General features: G+C 41.7%; 3 protein-coding genes across 3 annotated transcripts; 1 reads left to right on the top strand and 2 right to left on the bottom strand.

Annotated features, from left to right (window-relative positions):
* Positions 1–33: 33 nt before the first annotated feature.
* psmc3 (proteasome 26S subunit, ATPase 3) lies at positions 34–1857 on the top strand. Its single transcript, XM_079162139.1, has 2 exons — positions 34–988; positions 1397–1857. Exons 1-2 carry the CDS (start codon positions 44–46, stop codon positions 1733–1735), a joined length of 1284 nt encoding a protein of 427 aa, XP_079018265.1. The 5' UTR covers positions 34–43; the 3' UTR covers positions 1736–1857.
* Positions 1858–3535: 1678 nt separating this feature from the next.
* psmb1 (proteasome 20S subunit beta 1) lies at positions 3536–6180 on the bottom strand. The gene is made up of 6 exons (XM_079183378.1): positions 5988–6180; positions 5550–5657; positions 5110–5191; positions 4618–4747; positions 4275–4381; positions 3536–4155 (listed from the first exon to the last, which is right to left on the bottom strand). Exons 1-6 carry the CDS (start codon positions 6086–6088, stop codon positions 3970–3972), a joined length of 714 nt encoding a protein of 237 aa, XP_079039504.1. The 5' UTR covers positions 6089–6180; the 3' UTR covers positions 3536–3969.
* A 379-nt stretch (positions 6181–6559) lies between these two features.
* Positions 6560–17056, bottom strand: phf10 (PHD finger protein 10). Its single transcript, XM_079158404.1, has 12 exons — positions 16935–17056; positions 15907–16016; positions 14758–14888; positions 14496–14579; positions 14250–14374; positions 14020–14169; positions 13564–13673; positions 13221–13368; positions 12890–13042; positions 9061–9169; positions 8150–8338; positions 6560–7977 (listed from the first exon to the last, which is right to left on the bottom strand). The coding sequence occupies exons 1-12, from the start codon at positions 17004–17006 to the stop codon at positions 7880–7882; spliced, it is 1479 nt and encodes a 492-aa protein (XP_079014530.1). The 5' UTR covers positions 17007–17056; the 3' UTR covers positions 6560–7879.
* Between the last annotated feature and the right edge of the window lie 269 nt (positions 17057–17325).

The raw sequence follows: 17325 nt of genomic DNA, 5'->3' as shown, positions 1-17325 counted from the left end.
TTTAAGTTCCGGCGTGTCACAGTTCAACGCAGTTAGAGCAAAGATGGCGTCGCTGAGTGACAAATCAGTTTGGGACGAAGTGGAGGATGGAATCGGCGAAGAAGTGTTAAAAATGTCCACTGATGAGATAGTTCAGCGGACTCGTCTTCTCGACAGCGAGATAAAGATAATGAAGAGCGAAGTGTTGCGGGTGACTCACGAGCTGCAGGCCATGAAGGATAAAATCAAAGAAAACACGGAGAAGATAAAAGTGAACAAAACTCTTCCGTACCTTGTGTCTAATGTGATCGAGCTGCTGGACGTGGACCCCAACGACCAGGAGGAGGACGGGGCTAATGTGGACCTGGACTCTCAGAGGAAAGGAAAGTGCGCCGTCATTAAGACCTCTACTCGACAGACCTACTTCCTGCCCGTGATCGGGCTGGTGGACGCCGAGAAGCTGAAGCCCGGAGACCTGGTGGGTGTCAACAAGGACTCCTACCTGATCCTGGAGACCTTGCCCACCGAGTATGACTCCAGAGTCAAGGCCATGGAGGTGGATGAGCGCCCCACAGAGCAGTACAGCGACATAGGAGGGCTGGACAAGCAGATCCAGGAGCTGGTGGAGGCCATCGTGCTGCCCATGAACCACAAGGAGAAGTTTGAAAACCTCGGCATCCAGCCACCCAAAGGGGTCCTGATGTACGGTCCACCTGGCACTGGGAAGACCCTCCTGGCCAGGGCCTGCGCCGCTCAGACCAAGGCCACTTTCCTGAAGCTGGCCGGTCCACAGCTGGTCCAGATGTTTATAGGAGATGGAGCCAAGCTGGTGAGAGACGCCTTCGCTCTGGCCAAAGAGAAAGCCCCATCCATCATCTTCATCGATGAGCTGGACGCCATCGGGACCAAGAGGTTTGACAGCGAGAAGGCAGGAGACCGAGAGGTGCAGAGGACCATGCTGGAGCTGCTCAACCAGCTGGACGGATTTCAGCCCAACATGCAGGTCAAGGTAAAGATGCTGCCACCAAAAGAACCTGTTGCATCACCTCATATGTTTATTTATCGTCATTCTTGAGTATATCAGAAGTTATATTTCATTCACGGCATCATTTTGGGAGAAATCGGACATAGTGATTGCTCTGGTTAGTGTTTAATTCAGACGACAAAAGTGTGTCAACATTCAGATATGAAATATAGGCGAACAGTACAGCATGCAATAAATGTTTTCACAAACTTACACATCAAAAAGTGTAATTAATGTACAAACAAACTCCAAAAAGCTAAGTAAAAAAGTTTGTTCTACTTGGAACAAAGTTAAGCACAAACTTTTTTTAATGTCTGTCTTTTTAGTCACCACTGTGGCGTTACGTGACAGTATAATGACTACAGTATAACCACATCCATTTTTATTTTCTAGGTGATTGCTGCCACCAACAGAGTGGACATCTTGGACCCTGCGCTGCTCCGTTCAGGTCGTCTGGACAGAAAGATTGAGTTCCCCATGCCAAACGAGGAGGCCAGAGCTCGCATCATGCAGATCCACTCCCGCAAGATGAACGTCAGCCCTGATGTCAACTACGAGGAGCTGGCTCGCTGCACCGACGACTTCAACGGAGCCCAGTGCAAAGCTGTGTGCGTGGAGGCCGGCATGATTGCGCTGCGCCGCGGGGCCACAGAGCTGAACCATGAAGACTACATGGAGGGAATCCTGGAGGTCCAGGCCAAGAAGAAGGCCAACCTTCAGTACTACGCCTGAGGACACTGTCTGTGTCTGTGTTTGTTTGTGAGGGAGTCTTTGCTTATTAAAACAGTTGTTGGGTAAACACTTGTTACAGTTGCTGATTAACTTGGATTAATAAAAAATAAATAAAATGTCAATGAGTGTTGTCTTTTCCTGCTGAGCATTTATAAGACAGTCTTTGTTTTCACTCTAAAGAATAATGGCACCGATGTGAAATTAGTAATCGGATACGGAGGTCTGGAGCTTGTATTTGTTGTTATTTAGAAAAACATAAAGCTTTTAAAAAAACGCTAAAGCTCATGTTCATCCACAGTCCTCGTTCCATTCAAGTAAGCCAGTTCCACGGCCCTGCTATGGACACTAGCTGTGTACTAAACCTATATTACATACTAATCATAGCACACTGTTTGAGCAGTTAGACAGAAATATAAACCATCTTTACCATTTTATATCAACAGGACATGAAAAACCAATGAGACTTCACGAGGATACATCAAAAATATTTTTCCTGGGATTTAATATGTTTTGTTTCCAAGATTTTTATTTGGGGTTGTTTCACCACCACCTAAAATGTATTAACACTGCATGTTTCAGTTTTGAGCAGCTCCTCCTTATGCATTGCATTGTGGGAGAAGTATTTAGTATACATTCTGTCTGCTTTGAGTATACTTAAATGTGTCAACATCTAGTGTGAACGCAGCACATACTAAAAACCGGCGTAGAGCCCATATCTAGTCTAGATTCAGGACTTTTATCTTCTTCTTTTGTTTGACTTGTCTTAGCAGGAAATGCACAGATTCATTCCACTAATGACAGTTTATCTTCAGCAAGTACCCCAGTAACTCATTCCAGTGAGCCCACTCGCACAATACCAGAGCAATGCTGTACAGCAGGTAAATTTAGTGAGATAACCTGCTGTAATATGTGGTAATAACCAAATATACCTGAACATCTGGGGATGTGTGGGAATGGATGAATGTAGATCAATGGGCCACAATCCTGGTTCAGGGGCTGTTGTATGCAAACAGGTGGTTTATTGTTGATTTCTTACTTCAGCTCACAGGATGACCAGAGAACAATTCAGCTTGGCTTTCTTCCTAAGGACTAGAACAATGTAAGAGTCCTCAAAATTGATAACAAAAACTATGAAACCAATAAAGACAAACTAGTACTGGGTAAAAAGAAAGTTGAATGCCATAATTTCACTAAAAACTCCCACCATCTGTGACCAGGTTTAATTTGAAACACAGCAGAAGAGAGAAGATATTTCCACGTCCTGCCGTAACTTCCCTGCTGCAGTTTTTGTTCACAACCATAGAATGTGATTGGTAGTAATTAAACCTCAGAAGCAACTAAGGGATAACATCATGAATCTTTTTTTTATTACATTTGCTGTAAATGGTTAAGTAATTAAAGTAACTTTGCACTATCTCACATGTGGTTAAAGTGTACAAATAAACCATCTCACATAGAAATGTGGTCAGGGCCACTTACTAACCTCACTTTATCAACTCTAGCCTTTCATTCACAACATTGTCAAATAAAACTGTCCAACTGATGCATGTTTGCTGAAGTATAACATTATAGTAGAGCAGGTCAGTGTGGTGTTGCTGGGATGTTCATGGTGCATAAAAACTAACTTAGGAAACAATATCCTGAGCAAAGATTGTCTTTCAAGAGGTAGTAATACTTTAAAACCTGAATATGCCACAATGTCACATATTTAAGGGCAACAGTGTGAGTAGCATAAGCTACACAAGATGGAGTGTCCATGTGTGAAGGACATGCAATGAAGAAGACCACCAACATTTTAAATTCTTTACATTTATTAAGAATGTAAAAAGAACAGCAGAGTATGTATCCTTCCAAAACATAATGAAAAATCCAAATAGAGGAGGAGTCTAGGCAGATTGAGTGAAGAGAGTCATTTGCTTCTTAAGAACAGGAGTGCTGATCTAGAATCAGGTTTCTAGACCACAAACACAATGATGTAATAATAGCAGAAACAGAGCAATGACTGTGGAAAGCAGGAGAAACGTATGGATTTCAATTGATGTAAATTGTGAGTGGATATAAAAAATGGAAAATCCGCTTCCCAGAATAAGCCTGACTTAAGAGGCCACTAGAAGCAAATTCTGGATCAAAACTCCTATTTTAAGAAACTTGTTGTGAAGGGGCAAAAAACCAACAGGTGGATGTGGAAAGAACAGAACAAAGAGAAAAGCAGAGAAAGGGGAACATTTCCCTCTTCAGTCCTTCCTCAGTGGTACAGTCTGCTCACTGATGCCCTCCTTAGTGATGATGCAGACCCGAAGAGCGTCTCCGGTGTAGACGTCTCTCTCTGCGGCCGAGATGAAGACATCTTTGACCAGCTGAACGGCTTTGTCCTGAGTCAGGGGAACGTGCTGCACACCCTCCATGTTCTTGAAACCAATCTGTAGAAAGACATGTTGGAAAGAGAGCCAAGACTTGAATGTACCGTGTCCAAAGAAAGCAAACTCAACTGGCACACTACATTGTCTGCAACAACAGGTCAACATGTAGTGTTATTTACCTGGTTGTCCAACAGTGGCTGCAGCATGGCACTTGCTGATCCTCCAGCCTTGTAGGTGTCTCTCTGGTAGGAGCCAACTGGGTCGAAACTGTACACCGCTCCCTTACCTATTAGTATTGACATAAAAACATAGTCAGAGCTTTATACAATTTCCATCGTAGATGCCACAAAAACACACACTCACTGTGTGATACAATGAAGCACAATATAGGCAACAAGCTAGTTTTAGCTACAGCATAAATATACAGTTTTTAAAAAAACTTCCAGAGTATATGCATACAAAAGTGATAGCTTTACTCGTTACATTTACTCCTCTTAATGTGTGCAGCATTGCTACACCTACCATGCTCATCCAGTCCTCCGATGATGTTGTAGACGTAGTAGGGGAAAAACCTCCTGCCGTACAGGATGGTAGACAGCATGGCTGCAATGGCGCCGCTGGTCATTGTCTTATTATTTGAGTGTTTGTACATCTGAGAAAAGGACAGGAACATTGGATCAGGCGTTAGTAACAACTAAGTAACCTGTGACATCCTCTGTGTGTCTCGTACGGCAGCAGAACAGAATACAGTGACACTTTAAGAGAGGTAACAAGGATGGCGTCCTTACTGTCAATTAACTGTGGAGACAATGGACACAACTTGAGATACATTGGTCTTATTTAAAGACAGCAAGACACATTAGAATATCAGCCTCATGTCGACTGTCTTGGATACCACCACAATCAACAGACAAGCAGCAGCAGGACAGTTAGCAGAGTCAGCAGAATAGGATCACTTTGAAGATGAGACTTAGGGAGAGAGTGAAACCTAAAAACCCTGCTGCACCAGCCCACCTTTAGTCTGGCATCAATGATTTTAGTCAGAGTCAAGCAGTCACCGTGAAACCCGCTGCAGCCAATGACGGTTGTATCTGTCCTGTGAGGGGAAGCACAAAAATGTGTGATTTTAGATCAGCGTGTTGTTCACTTGGCCTTGATTTGTGTAGCAATAACAGATTTTGATGATGCTTTCTTGAGAAGCACTACAGAAAGTTATTGAGCAGCAAGCAGCAACAAACTACTCCTCATCTTAAAAGATTATTAGAGTTGAGCTGCAGTGACTTCAGTGGTTTCACTCCATATTTAACTGGTACTGGCTTTCAAGGAATGTACAAAGAACTATGCAAGTAGTAGGTAGAGGGCCCAGTTATAGTTTAAAACGTTGACATGGTGTCTTTATACTCTCGACTTTGCCTTTGTTGACAGTTCAGGAGGAGGTGACAGTGCACACTTACAGCTTGTAGCATTTAGGGGAGTCTCGGCTGTGGATTGAGTAGCCTTCACTCAGCCTGGTGTCTGAGGCTACGATGGCGAAGTCCTCCCCAGCAACAGCTAGTACGGTTCTGAAAAAAAATGCAAGGACACGACACAGTTCATTCATCTTACAAACCACACCATCAAGAGGGAATGTTCCGTCTGTTTCACCAGACACATGCTAACGGAAGCTAAGCTACTGTTTCGAAACTGAAACTGTAGCATCAGTTTCTTTCCTTTTATCTAAAGTGAGGATACTTTATGTTCTGAACAAATAAAGTCTGCTCTGTTCGCGTACGTTTCAACAACTTAACCTTTGTTTAGTTTTATATCGTCTGCTAAGCCGGCTAGCTGGTTAGCACAGCCTACTAAACGTTAGCTAGCAGGCTAACCAGCCAACGGTTGAAAACCCCACTCACCCTCCGTTGAAGGAGTACGGAGAGAACCGGTGCTCCACCGGACCAGTATAGTGATAATCTCTCATCTTCCCAGGATCTGCCAACGTATGAGAGGAAAGCATTTTTGCTGAAGGAAGCCAACGATGTTCAAGATTGAGTCGAGTAAAGTCGCTGTATCACTGCAATATGGCAGCCTCTTCTTCTACTGTCAACACACCCGCGTGTTCAGATGTGATGTGAGCGAGAGCGCCCCCACAGGCTGTGTGGTGTACAGCAGGGCCTGAGACCAGATCTGATCGAGAGCAGATTTTTGTTTTTTAAATGTCTCACATTCACTATTTAGAAATAGATCATTTTTTGTCTGATACAAAAAATGGAATATGCACCAATTTTGCACCATAAGCAAAATCCAGATTTGCAGTTTGCTCGATGCGTTTAGATAAAAAAATACCTGTAGGACATGTGATAACAATTTGTCTGTAATATAAAGTAGATTACGTGCACAATACCCTAATAACAATAAAACACCATTAGGAGTCAGAAAACATTTTTATTATTATAATTTAAATTTCCAAGAACCATTAAAAGGTATTAAAAGTTTGTCAAATGAATACAATTTAAAATGTAAGAATAAAAATGACTTTAAATAATAAAGTAATTTATATTCCTTTTCACTAAAGATTGTTTTGATCTTTGGCATCAAAACTGGGATTCAATTTAACATGGTACACAATATATTTGGGATGACCAGGAGTATTTTAGTAGCTTTTATTTTTTTTTTAAACAAACAAAAAGAACCACACAATTCAGTGACTATGACATCATTACCAACAAATTTGTCTTAAACAAACTGCTTACTGAGGGACAATACAAAATATAAAATAAAAAAAAAACAGAAAAAATATCAAGCTGACTGCAAAAATATCAGTTATCTAATTAATCATAGCTGATGGATGTTTCATTTCAATGTAATTACTGTCAGTGGTTACATCTTTGTATAATAATTAATAGTCAAGAGTTGACAACAAAATCTATACATGTTAAGTGAGACATAACCTTTCAGTAATCAAGACCGACAAATAAATACCTGCTGCAGCCATGAGGTCGACCACAGCCAGCGTCTATTACATTTCATCACACAGAATCACAAGCACCATGTCTTCATTTAAATAAGACTACTCTTTACTGGCATGCCTCATTAAATACATGTTCATTTAAAGTACCAAAAATACAAAACCATACAAAAATGTTGTTTTGAAAGTAACTCAGTGAGCTCTTGTTTGTTTCAGTAGTACCGGATGAAAAGCACCATTTGTTTAACTGAAACTAATATCCCACAGCAGAACTGTTGAGAGACAGAAACTACGAGATGAATCAGATGAATAAAGTAGGAATGCACCGATGCCGTTAGTGGTTAGCAGATCACAGGATTTGATGCAGCACATTTGGATGGATTTGACTTAAAGTTTGTCTCTCAACATTATTTATGAATGATGTCAATGTCTACCATTACAAAACAAGAGATGCTATGCTACAGTTAATGCCTAATCTGGATTATGTTTAGTACATTTGAGGTATCGCATACATTATTCAAAGTTTGATTTGACGATGGCAAGTAAATTCTGTTTAACTGATTGTGATTCAAATTATAGGCCTTACTGATGTCATCAAAGCTCTCAGAGAAAAGATCAACACCCGTGTATTTACAGACCTGTCAATCATTAAAGACTAACAGCAGGTTAAGATGTTGTGTTTGCATTGTTGGTATTTGGTAGGAGGGACACACTTTTGTTTACTTTTGAGTCACAGTGATCTGATGTCATTTAAAATGTATAGCTTCTGCAAATGAACAAATGCCATAATGTGCATGTGTGTAGAGTTTGGTCACGGTATTGTGTATATGACGCCGTCGATCATTTCTGAGCCGACTTGGACTTCTTGGGCGTTTTCGCTCCTCCCTTCTTCTTGGGTGTGGTGAAATCTTTGTCGCAAACCTCACACACCCAAAGACCTGAGGAGACAGAGATAATACATTTATCAAGATAGTCTGCTTTTCTCTTGTAGTGTTTGTTGTCCAGTCACCGAGTGAAATGACAATCAAGACTGTAGTTCAAGTGGTTGTGTATCGGTCTGCCCACATCACAGATTGACTGTATGCTTGTGTGTTGTGCCCGTCCACTCACCAGTAGGTATGGAGTCCATGCCCACGCAGAACGTGTGGTACCCTCGGTCACATTTGTCACAGAACATCATCTCGTCCTCATGGTGGGGCTGCTGACACACGATGCACGTCTTACACTCCATACACTGCCATCGGTAGGTCTGGATCACACCCACCAGGTCCTTGCTCATGTCCAAGCAGGACGGGTGGCCTAAAGAGTACGGACACAGAGGAACACACACACACATAAAAACACAACGTATGCGCACAGACATACATCTAGAATCTACTTACATCGATTGTAAAATAAGACTGTGGGGAACATTTAAACATATATACAGTTATAGATACCCATTGATATTGATCAGAACTATCTAAAAACTAATAGCCATGAATAGCCTTTTCTCCATGTTGTCATAACTGCCTGTACATTTGGGAATGTTTGACCCAGCAGATGAAGAACTTTGCAGACATTCCTATGAACCACTATGTCTTTGTCAAGGCTCAGTCAGTCTAAATCATTTGGAAAGCGAATTATATACACATTACTTTAAACTATACACATTTTACTGTCTTAATGTAAACACACTTGTGTATAAACCAGGCAGTTTAAACACTTGCCCGAAAGTATAAAACTTGTTTATACACAATGAAGTTGACTGGTGGTACAATGGAAAACTCAACATTTCTTTGACTGATAATAAATAGCAATGATTCATTAGTCAATGATAATCGTTTCAATCGTCGTTGAATGTCATGTACCACTGAGGTTAAAGGAATGAGTCAGAGGGATAACAGATGTGTGATTACTGCTTATGTTATAGTAATCATTGTATCTGGGGAGAATCACTTTACAATTAATTCACATTTAGCCGATATTGTGTCTGAAAACAAACAGGAAACGGCCCTTTAAGATGAAGAGTGTTAACTTACCGCTGTTATCACATTGGGAGCAGTGAATGAGAGCCTCTGGTCGGCCCCTCTTGTTGGCCTCTTTGCCCTTCTGGCAAATGCCACATATAGCATTGGGTATGACCTTAGGCTGCAAGGGCAGAATAATGCTATAAAAAACACGTGTATCCTGTAGTCATGGACAACATTTTAGTTCAACACATGTTTAATGCATGGAGAAAAAAACAACCCAAAAAGGAGCATTTTTATCTTGACTAACGGAGGATTTTCTACATTTGGGAGCACGCTACATGATTTATATGCTGATTTTACTTTATATACAAAATGCATCACATGGCATCAAAGCTGCTGTCCGACTTAGTCTGTTTTAAATGTTACCAACCTAATTGTTTGTTGTTTATTTAGTCTTTGTGGCAAGGAACACCCTTAGGTTACTGGGCCTCAGAGAACTAAACAGAAATCTTCACAATAAACTGCAAAAAGGTCAAGTACCAGGACATTAAAGTACATCTCAAGGTCTAACAGACCCTCTTGCATGCATGTGGCATCTGTAATCTACAGCAGGTTTATTGTCACTGTAGTCAAGTGATGGCTTACTTGGTAGCAGATTGAATTAAAAGATCTTGCAGTTGCTTTCTATGCAACAGAGCTGTCAGTTTAACAGAGCAGAAAGATGAGGAAACGTGGGGACATTTAAATCAGGATGTCACAGAGATGAACGAGAAACATGGAACACGTTTAAAACATGAATTCCTCTTTAGGAAGCCACATTAAAACAAGAAAGATTGAGCAAGATTTGACATTTGGACTGCAACAGTCTAGTCTTTAAGAGCATAAAATATGTTAGTGCTAAGGTACGTTTGTTTTACGGCAGTCCTTAGGACAAAGTATTGTCACCAAAAATAACCAAATCTGAACTACAAAATGAACTTTGCTTTCCAGTTACTCATGAAGTCCATTTACTTTGAAAGCCTGAAGACAGTGACATCCTTCATTAAAATGTCCCCTCACAGGAAGTTAGCAGGTCACACTAAACAGCCACAGATAGAAGACTATGGGTCAATAGAGGACATGGTTTGGAAATGATGGAAACTCAAGACTAGAAACAAAGCAGAGATCTAAACTAATAGACAGACAGCAGCAGGAGAGGGAAATAAGAAAAAAGTAGAGCCGTGTAGATTTCCATACATGCTCACTATGCAAATGTAAAGTCTCATCAATATTTCTACTTTCAAATTCAACAGTTCATACCGTTGGCCTCGCTGCATCACTGAAATCTTTAGTGAAAGGATTGCCCCTGTTGCCGTTTACAACAGTAAAAATGTATTTGTGGCCACATGAATCGCTTCCATTACAAGCAGTGTGCAGCCAACACGTCTTTAAGTCCTTTGAGTCTGCTTGATGCCTGCACAGTCAAAACACGTCTTCAGTGGAAACATCCACACAGGAAAATAGAACAGGAGCAGTTCATGAGGTTGAATCCCGTTTTATTCTAAATTATCTGAATTTGGTAAACACAAGAAATGCTGCATTTTATGCACATAAAAGAAAGAAAGAAAAAACTGTCAGAGAACTCACTTTCAGGCGTGTTTGCTTTTATATGATCTGGTAGATAGTTTCTATGGAGCCATATAGCTCTGAACATTACGTATGACTCAGACACAGGCATACATACTGAGGCACAGTTAAGTGGGAGCGTTATAGATCAGCAGATCATATGGTTTAAACATCATGTTTGTACCTTTAATATGATTTCTGTAATGTAAATAAGCGATGAGGTAATGCTAACCTCTTAGCTGTGTCTTAGCATATGCCTCGGCTAAATGCACATTATCTAATGAAAGTCTACTCAACCTTGCCACTCGCAGTGATAACAATGGACCGCATCAATATGTCTGACATACTAAATAACAAAATATTCTTTCTAAGAATCAAACCAGCACTGCACATTCTCAGGAAGACTAAGAGCGATATCAAGGGAAACACTGTAAGTCATGTGATATTACTCTATGCAGCCGCGTAACACATTGAACACAATATTCTTATCTCCTCTATGGATAAGCTACAGAAAGGCTGCTGAGCCACAGCTTCCATAGGGATTCATTTCATAGAATCATTAACATGTCCTGTTAATGTTGCGACATACATTTAACATGTTAACATGCAACATGTATCACATCGACACATTCTGAACAAAATACTGCTGCAGAGGCAATTAGTCGATGTAATTCCTTTGTGATTCAGAATTAGTTTTTAATTCATATGTTGTGTATGAAATACCGCTCTACTAATCACGAGGTCATTATTACACACTGCACATACTGGAGACCAGAGCGAGGGAACGTTGATCGGCTAGCGACGTTTTGCTGTCACATGTGGAGTCTTTTGTGGAGCGACTGGTACATTTCAACTTTACAGGTATTGTACTTTGGCCGATTTACCAGAGCTACAAGATTATTGATCATAGTTGACTTCTGTACACAGCATTTTCCTCAAATTAGAAATGCCTGAAGGTTATTACATCTATAAGTCCTATTGTGCTCGTCACAGAAACAGTACAGGGACATCATTTTACTGACTAATTCTAGTGAATTCTGGCTACCAGCATGCCATGTCTGCAAGCTCAAAAGCATATGCAAAATGATCTGCTGACTTACGGTCAAGTCAAACTTAAAAACACACTTAAGCTGGTAACAGACACTAGAAAAGGACCATGCCCACACCACAAAGCTGAGCTGAACTCAACTGGACCATCATACTCTCATTAACAGTGATACAGTATTAGAAGAATTAATCAAATATCAAGGTGTCAAGCACAGTGGGCTGTAGGGAACAAGTGGGACACTGAAATAATAATATTTCCCAATCTATAGTCCTTTGAACATTGAGATTAAATTCAAGGTATTTATTTCAAATGAGTACCACCGACGTGCCATGACTGGGTATAACGAAGGTGAGCTGATGTGGGGGTAGTCCAGCAGACTCAAAACCCAGACAGACATCACACAGACCACTTCTAGCTTAGCTCAGCTCAGCAACAGTGTGAACAAGGTCAGCATGTCCTCATCTCTCCAAGATGATATTATAAGGACAGGAAACAGACCTCATGTCAAACAGCTGTTTGATACGTATTAACAGATAAACAGTACATCACATGGTGTATAAAGAAAGCATATTATAATACCAATACACACTTAAAATATTAGGGTTAAGTGCATTCTACACTTAAGATAAAATGTTTAAATTCTCTAGTGTTAACATCAACTACTTCTTAAAAGCAGCAACACATTGAATGTGGTTTATATTTTCTATATCAGAGTAACAGGACTTTTCTTTTTAAAAAAGGAAAAAGTTAAACTAGCAGCCAAAACATCCGCTTACTTGTCTAGGAAGTATCTTTTTTTTTTTTGACAAGCGAGGACAGACAAGAGGTATATTGAAGACATTCAAAATGAAAACGTAAAAAGTTAAAATTAGTCTTCGCTGAAAAAACAAAAAAAGTGAAAGTGCAGGGAAAAAGAAACATCCTTTAAAATGTTCTTATTGCTCACAGTCTGGTACAAAGAGGGGAAAAAGCCACCGGGCAATCAGAACAAAAACTGGACATAGGACCCCAAAAGTGTGACTCTGTGTGTGTGTGTGTGTGTGTGTGTGTGTGTGTGTGTGTGTGTGTGTGAACCAGGTTGTCCCAGCTGACCAACGGTAGAAGCTGGAGAACAAAGTGAAGAAAGCTAGGGAGGGGTGGCGGGATGAATGGAGTAAGGGAGTGGTAGTAGTAGAAAGAGGAGGAGGGGGTAGAAAAGTGCTGCTGCTGTTGTTGGAGAAGAGTTCAGGTGCTTTTGTCCTCTACCTTGTACCCTGGGGTGACTTTGTGGGAGGCAGGATGGCGCTGGCTGCCGTCTTTTCCTGGCGTGGATGTCCTGTCTTTCGCTTTGGACTTGTGGCCCGGTCTCCCTCCTCCCTCTTGGCTCTCCACGTCGGACGTGTTGCCTGAAGAACTGTCCTGTAGACAAACAGAAGAGGAAGGAGAAAGAGTGAAGGATGAGGAGGCTTGATGAACAATAATGTATTTCCATGTAGATAACGTCTACCATTAAGCATCTGTACCACTAAGTCAAGATGGAAGTGTGATCTGACTCATATGGGCTACTAGAATAGCTGTACACAGCCGAATGTCTTACAGATGAGTTCTTGTTCTTTTTGTCACCCTTGCTCTCCTCAGCGTCATCAGAGTCTGGTTCGGAGTCCAGCGCAGGGAGCTCTGGGTCCAGTGGAGGCTCAAACAGAGCTGTGTTTAATGGCAAGTATCGCAGCTCATTGGGAGAGTACCTGTCATGCACAACACAATGTTGCATCAGGGCAAAACATTCAGCACTGTAATATATATATATATATATATATATATATATATATTCCAGTTTCACCCAGAACAAAAAGGTAACAGCAGTTTGGGTTTGTTATCTTAAATAGAAAAAAAAGAGGCAAATTGTAAGTAAAAAACATTTAACAAAGTGTGAACTGTACCTTTTGTAGTATTCTTGGAACTGTCCCGGTATGAGAGCCACGGGGTAAGGCCCCGTCTTCGTCAGCTCTGGAGCCAGAACCTTGAACCTGCCCTGGGGCACCTGGATAATCTGAGGAAATGCACAAAACACAATTCATGTAAAACAAAAAAACAATTCAGAAATATACAATGCGCTCTTCTGAATGGACATTTCCACAGGCATAGAAATCACTACATCCAAAAATATTTTTTTTTTGTTCACAGGGTGTAAATGTTGCTGTCCCTCTTTCTGATTTAAGCAGACATGCGGCTGTATTTCTTCATCAAAATATGGCCTAGTGTTTCTTAAACATCTTTATCTTTTAGACCTACAACCCATCAAATCACAGCCTTTCATTCCTCAACAATGAACACGCAACCAATTGACAGCAACTTTTCTGAATGAATAATGATCATGTTTTCTAGATTGGACGTACATGCGTCTGTAGGTCAAAGTAAGCTCTCCTCTCCTCCATTCGCTCCCTGTTGAAGTTACTATTGAACTCTGCAGCTTTCTTAGCGGCCTTCTTGATGTACTCAGGAACCTTGCTGGCCTCCACCTTCTGAGGGTTCTGCTGCTGCATTTGCTACAGAAGACAACAGACAAAGACCGTAAGAGATGTGTTCGCACATGTATCATCAGCCTTCTTTTAGCTTGCATACTTACAGAGTACTCTTTAGCTATTCTCTGCCGCTCTCTCTCCTGCAGTATGACTGAATACTCAGAGTGTTTGATGGGATACTCCTTGATCATCAGATCTATCACCTCGTCACTCCGCAGAGCGGTCAGACCTAAAATGAAACAAAAGATACACTGACACACACACACACACACTTGGACTATTTGCACTCTAAGCACTGTGTTAAGAGAACATTTCTCCCTGGTCTGAGAGTGTTAAGTGTGGTTCCCTACCCAGAGTACACTGTGTTTCAGTGATGACGTTCTGTTCACGCAGGTAAAGCTTCTCTTTGTGAGACAAGTCTCTTCTGTCCATATCTACAGAGTGACAAGGAAACACCATCACTAGCCACGGGAGAGCTTCCTTCTTCATCTGGTCAGAACATTAGCAGCAGTACGACAGCAGACAAACAACTATGCAATATTGCTTTATAGTCTTGAGTCAATCGTATTTTACGAGAAAATGTACCACTTAAACTGTTAACTTCGGCCTTACCAGGGTACTTCCTCTTGAAGGACGTGACTCCCAGATACTCGCTGACCTGCTCCTGCAGCATGTAATACTCTCCTGTGTCGTCTGGAGGCCACTTGTACTCTGTCAGGTTCTCTGCAGGGAAATATGTCGGGCTGGAAGGCGGGTTGAGAGAGAACAGGGGTTGAGGATTAAAAACTTTGGCGGTGTCTTTTTATGAGCACTGAGAAGACGATAGGAAGCTGAGAGACTAAGAGGTTCTCAGAAAGGACAGCAAATTCAACCAAAATGCCATGAGGAAATTGTATTTTCAAAATAATGTATGTATTAGGGCAGGGGTGGCCAACCAGTCAGAGACCAAGAGCCACATTTTTTACTGTGTTACCGCAAAGAGCCACATCATACACATGGGCACACATGAACATCACCCTATCCCTTCCTCACACACACACATACCTTTGCTCAGCCAGATTTATTGTAAATGTCACACACCAATATGATAATGACAGAAATTGACTCCTAAGACCACAGGCCAGTCATTTTCAACAATGAACATTGTGTACACCAGGGGTGTCAAACTCATTGTCGCTCTGGGGCCACATCAGCATCATGGTTGCCCCCAAAGGGCCGGTTGTCGGCGGGGGGGGGGGGGGGGGGGGGGGGGGGGGGGGGGGGGGGTGCTGCTGCTCCTTCTTCGTCGGCGGGGAGGGTGGCTGCTGCTGCTGCTGTCACATACGCTGGTGGAGGTGTGCGCGGCGCGTGCGGATCGGGGAGGAGCTCCGCCTTGCGCGATACAACGGATATTTGTAAATTGTCCGACTTTTACATTTTTACTTAAAGCGGGGCTTTCAAACAGTCCGTCTCGGCGTTAAATGGGTCGACGAGGAACGTAATCTGTGGCCGCACATGCGCGTTTGACGAAAATACCGTATTTAACTCAAGCGAAGCGAACACGAACATTAAAAAAACACAAATACAAACTTCGATATGAACGTAAGAGCCGCATGAAACCGGGCAAAGAGCCGCATGCGGCTCGCGAGCCGCGGGTTGGCCACCCCTGTATTAGGGGAACACATGAGACTGAGGATGGCTACAGTTACGTCTTTGGGTTTTAACACATACATTATACATGATGATTATATGATAACAATGAAACCTTGTGATTTTTATTACCAGAGGTCTTGACTGGAGGTGTCACAGCTTCGAGAGCTGTCTCCTGAACACATTCTCCTTCTTTTGGGTGGCTGGCTGCCATCATTGGACTCTTCTTCCGTTACATCCTCCTACAGAGGAAAAATTAAAACACAATTATTGACTTATATATTTAACAATAATAGTATGTGATGTTGGCAAAATCCACAGAGCATGCCTGCATTAACAAACTGGATGTGTATGCGATAGGTTGAGACCAAAGAATTAAACAGTAAGAGCATCACATTTATTTAAGCCCCGACATCTTTCACTAGAGTGTTCATGTTGTTGCTCTTTAGGGGGCACTTTGTATTATGCTAATTCATAGTTTGCTTCTTAAACATCTTTATCCTTTGACTCTACCGCCCACACAAACCCAGGCCTTAATTCCTCAGTAATTATAACCCAGCCAATTGACAGTAATAACCTGTACAGTTGGTGGCGTTAGTCACAGTTGCACAAATTCAAAAGTATCAAGAAAAATGTGAATACATAGACACAAACATACTAAAAACAGTAGTTTACATGCATAATTTAGGAGATTTAGGTCTTGTCTGTAGTGTTCTCCTTTCACAGCAGGATGGATGAATGGAGGATATATCTGGCTACCCACATGGAGCCATTTATTAAGCACAAACAACACATTTGCGGCAGTACCAAACAAAACAAATGCATGAGCGCGCATGTAGAGGTGGTAACAGGGTAGGCAAAGGCACAGAACAGGTTAACGGATCATATCAATACAATTTGACTTTGTGTGTCTCCTGTGGGCATGAATCCCATAAATAAATGTTAATCAACACGACACAGAAACAACAAACGAGCCCTATATCCTTCAGGACACACTTGAAAACAAAAGGGTGATGCGCACGTCGCCATCAGTTGACGGTCATGGACGCAAGTAGCCGTTGGATGGCTAACTAGCCGTTAGCTGAACAATACACCGCGCAGAGCTCCGTGAACCGAGCTACTTATTATTCGTGTTTTTGTTTGCGGAATATAAATGTTACCTTTATGGATTGTGCTCCAGGAGTAGCGGGGTTGCTGTCACAGGGCGGTCTGACGGGGAGCACAGCAGCCATATTTCTCTAAATAAAGCCTGCAGCTAGGCTAGCCCACTAGCCACTTCTTCTTCTTCTTCTTGAGAGGTTTTGTGGTCGTTGGCAAGTGTACATAACCGCCGCCTTCTGGGCTGGAGTGTAGGTTGTGACTGTAGTAGTTTTGGTGTCTCAATTTTACACACAACAATTACATACTTTGTTGATTTGAATATTATTTTAAGGATATGATTATTACAAACGACATTTAATGGCATTGAAAGGAGTTTGTGTAAGAAGCCTCAAAGCGCTGTTAGCTGCTCAAACACCACCACCCGGAGGCAGTCTTCACTCATTACCCTGC

This window comes from Pholis gunnellus, assembly GCF_910591455.1.
Source record: "Pholis gunnellus genome assembly, chromosome: 1".
Lineage (NCBI taxonomy): Eukaryota > Metazoa > Chordata > Actinopteri > Perciformes > Pholidae > Pholis > Pholis gunnellus.
Note: the sequence above shows the minus strand (reverse complement) of the source record. Positions and strands in the feature narration are given on the sequence as shown.

Coding starts and splice junctions, on each gene's coding strand:
- psmc3 (XM_079162139.1), top strand. CDS start 44: ATGGCGTCGCTGAGTGACAAATCAGTTTGGGACGAAGTGGAGGATGGA. Junction 989..1,396: donor AGCCCAACATGCAGGTCAAG/GTAAAGATGCTG, acceptor TTTATTTTCTAG/GTGATTGCTGCCACCAACAG.
- psmb1 (XM_079183378.1), bottom strand. CDS start 6,088: ATGCTTTCCTCTCATACGTTGGCAGATCCTGGGAAGATGAGAGATTAT. Junction 4,382..4,617: donor CGGAGGACTGGATGAGCATG/GTAGGTGTAGCA, acceptor CAATACTAATAG/GTAAGGGAGCGGTGTACAGT. Junction 4,156..4,274: donor AGCCACTGTTGGACAACCAG/GTAAATAACACT, acceptor GTCTTTCTACAG/ATTGGTTTCAAGAACATGGA.
- phf10 (XM_079158404.1), bottom strand. CDS start 17,006: ATGGCTGCTGTGCTCCCCGTCAGACCGCCCTGTGACAGCAACCCCGCT. Junction 14,170..14,249: donor GAATAGCTAAAGAGTACTCT/GTAAGTATGCAA, acceptor TGTCTTCTGTAG/CAAATGCAGCAGCAGAACCC. Junction 7,978..8,149: donor CATGGACTCCATACCTACTG/GTGAGTGGACGG, acceptor CTGTCTCCTCAG/GTCTTTGGGTGTGTGAGGTT.